The following is a 10,898-nucleotide window of genomic DNA, read 5'->3' as shown; positions in this document are numbered from 1 at the left end:
AAATAAGAAATTAATTTACAATTTAACAATTTTTAGGGAAATCTTCCTTTTTTTTTGGGTTAGGTTGGTTTGGTTTGACACTTTGTAGAAGATTGAATATATTAATATTGTATCATGTTTAGGGACTCATCCAAGGTACTAAATTTGTGCATAGTATACTGTCTCCATTTTTATTAGACGTATCACTTTCTAAAAATAAAAGTTTTAATTTTTAAGTACTTTCTCTTTTAGTGAATTAATTCTCTCTATCTCTTTTTTTATTTCAAAAATTACCTAAGATTTCGTAATTATAGAAGTGATGCAATTGAAAAAAAATGAAAGAAATATTAGATGTGTGCAGTATTCACATTGTGTTACTTTGTCAATGTATTAAATCAGGCAAATTTGAGTGATGTACGAATTTTTTTTTTAATTTTTTTTTGTAATAAGTTCAGATATTAAAAAAAAAAAAAAAAAAAAAAATTGAAATAAAAAAATTACTCAGTACAATGGCTACTAAAGTAGTTGTAGTAAAACTAGTCAAGGTTAAACCATTTGTTGTCTAGCTTTGAATATGCTAATAGCATCATGCATAAGTAGACAAAAATCAGCTTTAAGTTCATCTCTTCGCCGGAGACATTCAGAGTATGTCCAAAATTTAGTATCTTCTGCTGCCTTGTATTCCAGACATATAACTAACTTTATGCTATGATTATCATTGCTATCGTCTTCTGTTACTGAGACTGTTAGATTTTGTGAACTTGATAGAAATTGAAACTTTTCCTGCTTTAGTTCATCCCTGAAACTAAAACATGCATAAGCAAGTTAATTACTACGGAGTACCAATTTAGAAAATGACCGCATACAATTTAAGCAACTCTAATGACAAGCTAATTAGCAAACTAGCTTGTCATGCCGCATAAGATTTTTAAGTCATGAGATCGATCTATTTGTATATTAGCTTAGATGGAAATTAAAAATGGAGGAAGAATATTATATACTTACAAATTAATTATATAATTTTGATTTTTGATGGTTGTCGTGTTCAGATCACCTAAAGCGTATACTAGGCAATCAGTCCAATCAAACTTGGTTTTGTGATTGATAATGACTTTTTTGGCCAAATCTAAATTGGGATGTATCACCACCTCTTGAGTACCGAGTTTTTCCACCGTTGTGAAAGTAGTTGTCCAAATTCCAATTGCTATAACCTCCAACTGTAACAAAATCAAAACAGATTCTAAGGTTATATTAAGTGGTTTAAATGTGTGTAAAATTTCAAATGTCGCGATTAAAAAACAAAAGTAGCTAATTAAAGTACGTAAACTTACCATATCGCCGTCAATGATACATAGATCACCAACATCAAGGGGATGGACGACATACACAAAGATGATCCCTTCAAACAAAGTTTTGCAAGATTCCCCGAAAATAAAAGTTGCTGCTAACAATGGTGATTAAATGAGGACAAGTACTTTAGTAGTAGCCAAACCAGTGAGAAGAAGCCAAATCACGAAAGTCGCAGCTATGAGAAGCCAGCTGATTATTTTGTCTAAACAACCTCCAACTTCATCTGCACTGCTTAGCGTATTGGCAAGGATCATGCACTGATTGTGTGCCCTCTTCTGCTCATATACATGTAACTCCAAGATGTCAAACATATATCGCCTTCATTTTTTTCTGAGTGGGTAATGTATGATTATCTCTTGTTTAGCTAAAATTTATTTTATTGTACTAAAATTATATTTGCTAATTAGAACTTATTTTCATGGATTCTCTATGCAGTGGCGGACCCAGGAATTTCCGACTGGTGAGTCACAATCGATAATCAAATATGTAAAGTAAAATTTCACAATGACATGTAAGGAGACATTTACTTCCTAAACTTGAAAATAAACAACACGATTGGAGACCAAATTAACTACAACGGATGTAGCCTAAATACATATCAGTCCGCAACATGTTTTACAGGATGATCAATAATTTTGAAGCAATGCCTCAAGGCGTAAAAGCAATCCTTTTTTGGCACTTCAATATGATTCAAGCATATGATCAGGAATAAACACGAATAACAATTGATTCACAATACAAGTATACAATATTCCCAGCATGAAATAGACTCAAGAATTACAGAAATTGCCCAAATTAAAACCAAAATTACAGAGACTCACCCATATCCAGGCAAATTAACAATATACCAACTCTTGTTGATTAGAAAATGATTGATAAGCTGAGTCTTCCCTGCATATAAATTCAACAACCTAATCAAACACAAAGTTAACAAAACAAATGAAATCACAAGTATGAATCATATGCAAATAACCCCAACAGCGAATTACCCCTATTCATAATTGGTTGGACGGTTCATATTCAACTAAATCAAGCAATATTCAACTAAATCAAGCAATATTCCCCAAAAAAATTATTTACAAAGATCATCCAAATAGAAAATTCAATTTGCACAAATAATGCAAATTCAATGAACATTCACCGTATATACTAATTTTAAGAGACAAGTAATGCAAATTTGATAAAAAATTGACAAAAAAAAAAAGAATCAATTGATGATTACCTACCTTGCTAGGCGGAGGCGGCAGGCGCTGAATGATTGAGGCGAGCAGCGGAGCAGGCGGAGCAGCACTGCAGCAGGGCCATGCCCAACACTCAGCAAGACAGCAAGTCAGCGACTAGGCACTGGAGCAGGCGACTAGGCGAGCAGCAGAGGACAGAGCACAGCTGCACAGAGCACTGGAGGCTGGAGCAGTCGACTAGGCGAGCAGCAGCCAGCAGGCCAGTAGCACAGCCAGCACTGGAGGCGTGAGCAAACTAGCGAAGAGCAGTAGATTATGAACAATTAGTCAATTAGGGATTGAGTTGATAACTAACATTTTACATTTCACAAATTCACAATTAGGGATTTAGGGTTCAAACATTTCACAAATTCACAATTCAGTTAATGCAAAATTCTCTGAAATTGAGTTGATTATTGAACAATTAGGGATTTAGGGTTCAAATTTAGTATTACTAAATCATAATTCATAACTATCAACTAACAAGTAATATCAACAATTAAATAAATAAATAAAAAAAAAGCTGAAAGATGAGTAGATGAGTAGATGACTAACCTGAAATTATGCGAAGAGGAAGATGAAGCGAACTAGCGAAGAGGAACTGAGGTCTGACTACATTGCAGAACCCATTTATTTTCATCATCAAAGTTTTATGGAAGAGTAATTGAGTAGCATTCACTTATTCCTCTATACCACCTTATATAATACAAGTACTCCGTATTAGAGTAATATCTAAAAGGTACAAGCAATAGTCCATTGATAATTGATATTGAAGACAAACATAAAATCCTTGACATGAAGAAAACTTTTATATCAGGGATGAAGGAAATGTTAAAAGTTAGTAAGTGTCTGAGGAAGAGGCGAAGAGGAAGATGCGAACTTGAGGGACGGATTTTCAGACGTTAGTATTTTTTATTTTTATTTTTAAAAAAAAAAAAAAAAACTTAAAAAATTTTTTGGGCCCTGGTGAGTCACTTGACCCACCAGGCACAAGCCCAGGTCCGCCACTGTCTCTATGAGTATATATGTTCATTAAAATTACTAATATTTTCTGATTGAAATTTATTTTTTTCAAAACTGAAATTATCCTTAATAATATTTTTTTTAGGTGAAGAGAACATGACATAAAATACTATATGCGTGATTTAGTGTTATGTGATTCTATTTTCTCTGTATGTAATTGAATTTCTTAGTTTGTTTGAGTAGAAAAAACGCATACAAGATCATCAATCAATTTTTTTTTGAGATCGAGGGAGATGAGTACATCAGTTTACTTACCACCCATGTTTTTTGATCATCATTGAAGCATATTTGTGAAGAATTCTCTTGGTTGATGTACGAATTCGGTACCCCTGTAACAAAGTGCTTACATCATTAATATTGCTCAGTTTTAATTCTACAGCTTTGATTAGCATGTATTGTGCTACAATTTCCTGCTCACCTTCTCCGTTTTCTTCCCTTGGTGTTGAATTAAGGTTAAATAATTCCATAAACCATTTCCCTTGAGAATTGAGTTCCTTATGATGATCTACCATTACTTTGTTCAAATTTTCCCTGATAATATTCACACAAATGACCCATGAATGTTAGGCAATGTTGTTTGTTGATTTTGAAAAGCATAATATTATATATATTAGATATATGGAAATTATATGCCAGTCAAATGTTACTTCAATATGAAAAAGTAGATGTGACAGAAAATGATCGATGAAACCTTTTTATCATAAGAGCCTTAATAGGAGGTGTGATTGGAGATAATTGATTGGGTGCTTACTTTTTAGGACGTATATAGAAAATTCTTTGACAATGACTTCTCCATGTTGAAAGAACAAAAAATTATAGTAAAAACTAAAAGATTAAATCGACTTCCCACATACATACATACCATATAAAATTGTAAACTCATACCAGACCAAATTAGTTATGATCTCAACTATCTACAGTACAAAAATCAAATCAAACTAAGTGAACCGAACATAGCCTTAGTGCAACCTAACTCCTACATTTGAATTAAGTGGATGTGAAACAGTCTCTTAATAATTAATAAAAAAACATAAAAAATGATGAAGTGAAAGGATGAAAGTAACAAGGAGAAAGTATATATCGTACGTACCAATAATCAGCTTCTGGATCATATGCTGTTAGAATATCAGAGATGTACGTCTCCTTCAACAAAAGTTTCTTAGCCACTTTGAAGTGTTTAATAGCCCGTTGCAAATCATCCATAGTAGGATTCTTGGGGACTAACAAGTGATTCGTGATCCTTTCCCACTTTCGAATGTTTAGAGTCTCTCTAAACTCTTTAGAAATCGAGGCGAATCGTCTAGTTAAGTTTTGAAGGGGGTACAAGCAAATCGATATGGATTGAAAGATGCAGTATTCCCTGGGTGGCGGCGAGTTGGCTGTCTGTTGATGTGCACTCGATTTAGGCAGTAGTTTAAGAATATCATAGCGGTGGCAACCAAGGATGCCGAGGAAATACAATTGCTCACTTATGGGTATGATTCTATGCTCTAATCTGTGATAAACCGTATGAATCTCCCATGCTAGTAATACAAATGTTTTGATTGACCAAAGAAATGAGCATATGAAAAGACTAAGAAGAGTCCATTCTCCGAACTCCCATATATGTTTGGCTTCGGTTGAGTTCATATCTAGGCGCGAGCCTAAGTATGTAACCCATGTACCAAGAAGCAACAAAGAGCTCATGATGAAGTTGATGCTCAATCTCATACCATTGGCAAAATACACTACGTATTTTTTATGTAAATGTTTTCCAACTAGTTTGTACCAAAAACCACTTTCAGCTACTTTAGGTCGTTGCTGACAAATTTTCCTTAATGATAATACTGCAATATAAGTAAACAAGGTTATGAGGTTATAACCAATTAAGACGAGAATTGATACCCTAATCCATCTTCGAATGGGAAGTCCAAGCATTTTGTGTTGCTTAAATGCTGGGACGCGCTTCATTACCTCATGTTCCGCCCTCCAGATAATGATACCGTCGGTTATCTCTGAAAAAGCCTGTGGAAAATTGAGGCTTCTAACATTAAGCATGGGGGTTAGTCCATGAGTTAATGAATATATGAGATAGCTAATAAGGTAAAATCCACACACAATGCTTATAATCTCTACCCATTTTGTGAATGGTAAGTCTAAAACCAACACTATTTTCAAAGAAGGAACATATTTAGCAATTGGAAAGAAAATCCATAACCCTAACAAAACCATCATTACATTTATGTAAAGCCAACCTCGAATAAAATTCTTAAAATAGGTTAGTTTTTTGTAGCTTTTGCCATACTTGAAGAACTGAAATATTCTAATAATTAAAAGAGATATCAATAACAATGGCAAGGTGGCAAGGGCAATGATTAAAAAGCAAGAGTAGATCAATGGAAGCAAGATTAATATCAAAACGAAACAAAGAATAAAAATCGAGGAAGAACACTTTTTTGGTGGCGGATAAGCGGGTTGTATTGTAGTTGTATTTGCCTCCGGATCATCAACTTGGTTAGAACCCGTCATTTGGTTGTAGGATGACATACAACCAAAAACTAGTTAAGATTTTGATGCTAAAATAACGAGGATAAGGGGATAATGGTCTGGCTTAATTACTTTGTTATTCTATTTATATTGTGGCTATTAGCCAAAAATTAAAATTTTATTTAGCTAGATCAAATACAAAAGCTTAGGTAGTGTAACGTCCACTAAGCTAGTTGTATTTTAATGTATAAAAAAAGACTTGTTTCACTCCTTTAGGGAAGACTTAAAAGTAATTGGCTTGATGAATTCATCATGTGAGAATGTTGTTAGTGCCCAGGAAAAGCTAGTATTGTGTTAACCTGCATATATTAAATTAATTATGTTGTTGTTGGAATACTATGATTACTATCCACTGTAACAGATGAATTAAGGTGCTCTCGGGTGCACCTACTAAATAGTTGTACATCTTAGTCTATTTTATAGTGGGTGAGTCTCCCAATAAGAGTATTCCGTATTTAGTGGGCTCGAACTCGAAACCTCTCTTATTGTTGATTATTTTGTATTGTTTCCTTTTTATATATTTTATTCTACACTTAGCCATTTTCTTTTGGTTGTAGTCATGGACGAAACGACAATTAAGTTCAAGTTAAAAGTATATTTATTCCGTTCTTTAATTATTGCAATAACTGACTTTGATGCATAATAATATACAACTTTGATCATTAATTTCTTTATTTATATTCAAGTAAACATTATATAAAAAGTCGAAGATGAAGCTAACACTACCTATATGATTATATTTCCCTTAACATAAAAATCACATTAGATGGTAATAAAATGTGTACTACCTTCGTGTTTAATAAGTGTTACAATTTGACCGACACTTAGTTTTAGGCAATTTAATTTACTTAAATTAAAATAGGAGATAAGTAGAGTAGTTGGAGTATTAAAAAATTATAAAAGAAAGATAGTAGGGTTAATAATTTATTGAAAAGTAATGAATGTAAGAGGAAAAATATAATAAAAAAAAAGTAGTATTGAGTTTAGGTGGAGACCATGAGAGAAGTGAGATATAATATTTAAATGTAGTTTTTTGTCAAAATAGGAAATGTAACACTTATTAAAATACGACCGGATTTAGTAAGTATAACACTTATTAAAACACGGAGGGAGTATGATTATTGTATAAAGCAAATATTGTACTTTGTAATAAATAAATGATGGAGGAAACATATACCATGGCAAATAATGTTTGCCGATGAATCGTGTTGATCGAGGAGACAAAAGAACACAAGGAAAGTAAGACAAAATATTTAAAATGTATGTTTAGCAGAGTCATAAATGGGGAGGTGGGGGCAGTCTCGAAACGCCTTAGGCGCTTAAGGCTTTGTTCTTTTCACCTTTTTCTTATTACTTATTTCTTGCTAAAATCAGACTAAATTAGAAAGTATCATACAAGACCAGATCATTTCTTCTTAATTTCGTTCGCTTATTGTCATACAAGTATATCATTAAATTGTACTACCTCTATTTCACATTTTTTTGCAACTTTGAAGTCAACACGAAATCTTAGACAAAAATTAAAAAATGGAGATTAAGAACAAGGAGGACCATGTGCTTAAGGAAGGAGAGAGTAATTGGGGATATTTTAAAAATTAACCACCCTTTATAACACCAGCCACACAAGCTACCACCTTGACGCACCACCACTTCGCAACACCATCCAATACCACCCGCTAACACCAACCTCACGGACACAGCCCAACCACCACACACCCACTCGCCTCTACACCCTAAACGTAAAACCTATCCCGTAGCCACCACACGCCCACACAAACTAAAAACCACTACAATCATACCTCCCAAAACCTAAAACCTAACCCACAACCACCACACAACCACCTCTTAACGCCCCTACACTAAGGCAAACCGCTTACCTTTAGCTACCCACCGACCACCTATAGACCACCAACCCTCATCGAAATAACCACGACCAATCTCGCCCTAAATTCGTTCAAAATTGGTGGCTCAACCATCACCATAAATTGCGAACTTTCCGTCATCGTTGTCCAAGCGTAGATCTCCATCACCCCGATGATCTATCTTCGTTGGAAGAGAAAGAGGGGGGGGGGTCAGATTGAAGGATAGAGAAAAAAACTAGGGAATTGAAGAACTTCAAGAATTGAGTTTGAATTCTGGAAAGATTTGATGATAGTTGAATGAATTGAATTTATTGGGTAGAGGGGATGAATTAGATTTGGGGGAAATAATTAGATTAATTAAGTTTGATTAGAATTTTACAGAGTATTAAGTTTTGTTTTAAGTTACTAATTCGGTTTATGACAATATTAGTAAAGGTGTTTGAGTAATTTCATTTTAAAAAAACTTTACTAAAACTGGAAAATTTAGAAAGTTGCAAAAAATAAGCAGGGGCGTTTTTGGCAAAAGTTGCAAAAAATGTGAAATGGAGGTAGTATTTATAAAATTATGAAAAATATACATTAGAAAAATATTCACGTACAAAGGAATGTAACGAGATCCCACTCAATATTGTTTTTCTTATATGTATATTTATGGTCCCTTCAGCTAGGCCAAGAGGGAAGACCGTTATGGTCCCTACAAGTTCGCCTTTCCAGAGTTGGATACTGGAAGAGCATGTGCCGACGGTGAAAATACCGGTGCACATCACTTACGATGGCATCTCGGACCCGAAGGATCACATTGCCTCATATGAGGGGCACATGTATCTTAACCCTAGGTCCGAGGCTACTTGGTGCAAGTACTTTCCAACGACCCTCAAAGGTGTTGCACAATCGTGGATCACCAAAGGGGTAAAAGAAGGCTCTATCTCTGGTTGGAGTGATCTTTCCAACAAATTCAAGAGCAAATTTTCCACTGCTAACCACCTAGAAAAGATAATTGCAAAACTTATGGGTTTGCAGCAAGCCGAAGGTGAAAGCCTCCGCGATTACTTGACTCAGTTCAGCAACGAGTCATCCAGCATTACAAGCCTGGATCAAGGCCTTGTCGTATTTGCACTACGGAATGGTCTTCAAGTTGGAAAATTCCTGGACTTCATGGTCATCATGCATCCCCCGCACACCTTGGAGGAAGCTCTAGATGCCTCGGATAAGTTCATCCGAGCCAAAGAGTGGAACAATCAAAATCCCAATCCCAATCAGGGGCTGGGAAAGCTAAAGGACAAATGTCCGAGAATCCGGCGTCGAGGAAAGGGAAGGCTTAAGCCTAAGAACCGTCCTCAGCCGCCGAACCGAAAAAAGGGAAGTTCACCCCCTATGCGGGACGATACGATTCATACACTCCCCTCACTCTTCCTCGTGCAAAGATCTACAGCACGACAAAGGACAAGGGGAGATTCAAGAAGCCTCGCCCGTTGCCACCATGGCATCAGCAGAAGGGCAAAGACCGATGGTGCGAGTTCCATGAATCATCTGGACATCGTACCGAGGACTGCCTTCAGCTGGAAGACCAGATTGAGGATTTGGTGCGGAAGGGCTACCTGAAAAAGTATCTCGTGGACCGCCGCGAGGAAAAGAAAGCCGAGAGAGACTATCGGCAAGATCTTGACATTCTCAGGAAAAAAGACAAGCAGCAAGACAAAGACACCCTCGATATTCTTGTTATCTCCGGAGGAAAGTCTCGGGGCCTAGTAAAACGCCACTTGAGGGGTTTGACCCACCAAGTCAATCAAGCTGAGCTCCAGGCGCCCCAGTCTCCGGTGCCGAACATCCTGTTCACAGCCGAAGACTTTGAGGGGGTGGTGTATCCCCATGATGACCCATTGGTGATAGTAATGGGTATTGCAAACCGCAACGTCTGGCGAACTCTCGTTGACGGCAGTAGCAGGGCGAATATCCTCTTTCGGGGAGCATTCAACCAGCTGAAGATAGAGGCCAAGATCCTAACTCCGGTACCATTCCCGGTATCAGGATTTAACGGCTCCTCATCATATCCAGATGGGAAGATTCTCTTCACCATCACCATCGGCAAAGGCCGAGCAGTGCGGAGCATCATGGTCGAATTCTTGGTCATAGATGCACCTTCTGTGTATAATGTGATCATGGGGAGACCCCTCATTCACGACATCCAAGGAGTCGTATCAACGTACCATCAAACAATGATATATGTTTCGGACGAGGGGCACTCCGAAAAATTAAAGGGCAGCCAAAAGGAAGCCTAGAGATGTAACCACCTCAAGCCATCCAAAGGTCGCCGTAGCGACCAGGATGATGAGGAGGAGAAAGACCGGGACCGTAGTGCAAAAAAGCCTAAGGGCTTAAGTGCTTCGGCCCAAAGAGCCCCGGCAAAGGAAAAATCCTAGAGGGGTGAAAGGGCTAGTTCTTCATTTTATCCAAAAGACTCAGAAGAAAAGCCAAAGTCTGGGAAGCTTACTGATATTGACAGCAGGCCAGAATATGAAGAGTCCAACGCCAAGGCTTCAGCCTCAGATAACTAGAAAAAGTCAATAGAGTTTGCCGAAGAAAATTCTGAAAGGAGATTCAACATCAGACTAGGACTTGAGATAAATGTTCGCGCTGAATTGATCCAACTCCTCCGGGACAACAAACATGTGTTCGCATTCTCGACAGATGAAATGCCTGGGATTGATCCGAACCTCATCTCTCACAAGCTTAATGTCGACCCTGTACGTCGACCTATTAAGCAAAAGAAAGCGAAACTACTCCGCTCAAAATAACCAAGACATCACATCCGAAGTAAAAAAAACTCTTGGATGCGGGGTTCATCGAGCCTTGTCAGTATCCAGAATGGTTGGCTAATGTGGTGATGGTTCAGAAGGCAAATGGTAGCTGGAGAATGTGCATGGACTTGACGGATCTG

General features: G+C 36.8%; 2 protein-coding genes across 3 annotated transcripts; one reads left to right on the top strand and one right to left on the bottom strand.

The window, feature by feature from the left end:
• Window positions 1–295: 295 nt before the first annotated feature.
• LOC110734054 lies at window positions 296–6,142 on the bottom strand. 2 transcript variants are annotated; one of them, XM_021914116.1, is made up of 9 exons: window positions 4,663–6,142; window positions 3,991–4,103; window positions 3,828–3,901; window positions 3,105–3,245; window positions 2,556–2,805; window positions 2,151–2,220; window positions 1,311–1,604; window positions 985–1,196; window positions 296–784 (listed from the first exon to the last, which is right to left on the bottom strand). In XM_021914116.1, the coding sequence occupies exons 1-4, from the start codon at window positions 6,096–6,098 to the stop codon at window positions 3,237–3,239; spliced, it is 1,632 nt and encodes a 543-aa protein (XP_021769808.1). In that variant the 5' UTR covers window positions 6,099–6,142; the 3' UTR covers window positions 296–784; window positions 985–1,196; window positions 1,311–1,604; window positions 2,151–2,220; window positions 2,556–2,805; window positions 3,105–3,236. The 2 variants fall into 2 exon arrangements, with proteins under 2 accessions (XP_021769808.1, XP_021769809.1); XM_021914117.1 differs by lacking the exons at window positions 296–784; window positions 985–1,196; window positions 1,311–1,604 and having other exon boundaries at window positions 1,837–2,220.
• A 2,505-nt stretch (window positions 6,143–8,647) lies between these two features.
• Window positions 8,648–10,239, top strand: LOC110734098. Its single transcript, XM_021914156.1, has 2 exons — window positions 8,648–9,118; window positions 9,385–10,239. Exons 1-2 carry the CDS (start codon window positions 8,648–8,650, stop codon window positions 10,237–10,239), a joined length of 1,326 nt encoding a protein of 441 aa, XP_021769848.1.
• The last annotated feature ends 659 nt before the right edge of the window (window positions 10,240–10,898 follow it).

The sequence above is a fragment of the Chenopodium quinoa genome, unplaced genomic scaffold (genome assembly GCF_001683475.1).
Source record: "Chenopodium quinoa cultivar QQ74 unplaced genomic scaffold, ASM168347v1, whole genome shotgun sequence".
Taxonomy (NCBI): domain Eukaryota; kingdom Viridiplantae; phylum Streptophyta; class Magnoliopsida; order Caryophyllales; family Amaranthaceae; genus Chenopodium; species Chenopodium quinoa.
The sequence above is the reverse complement of the archived record's forward strand: the minus strand, read 5'-3'. Positions and strand labels throughout refer to the sequence as shown.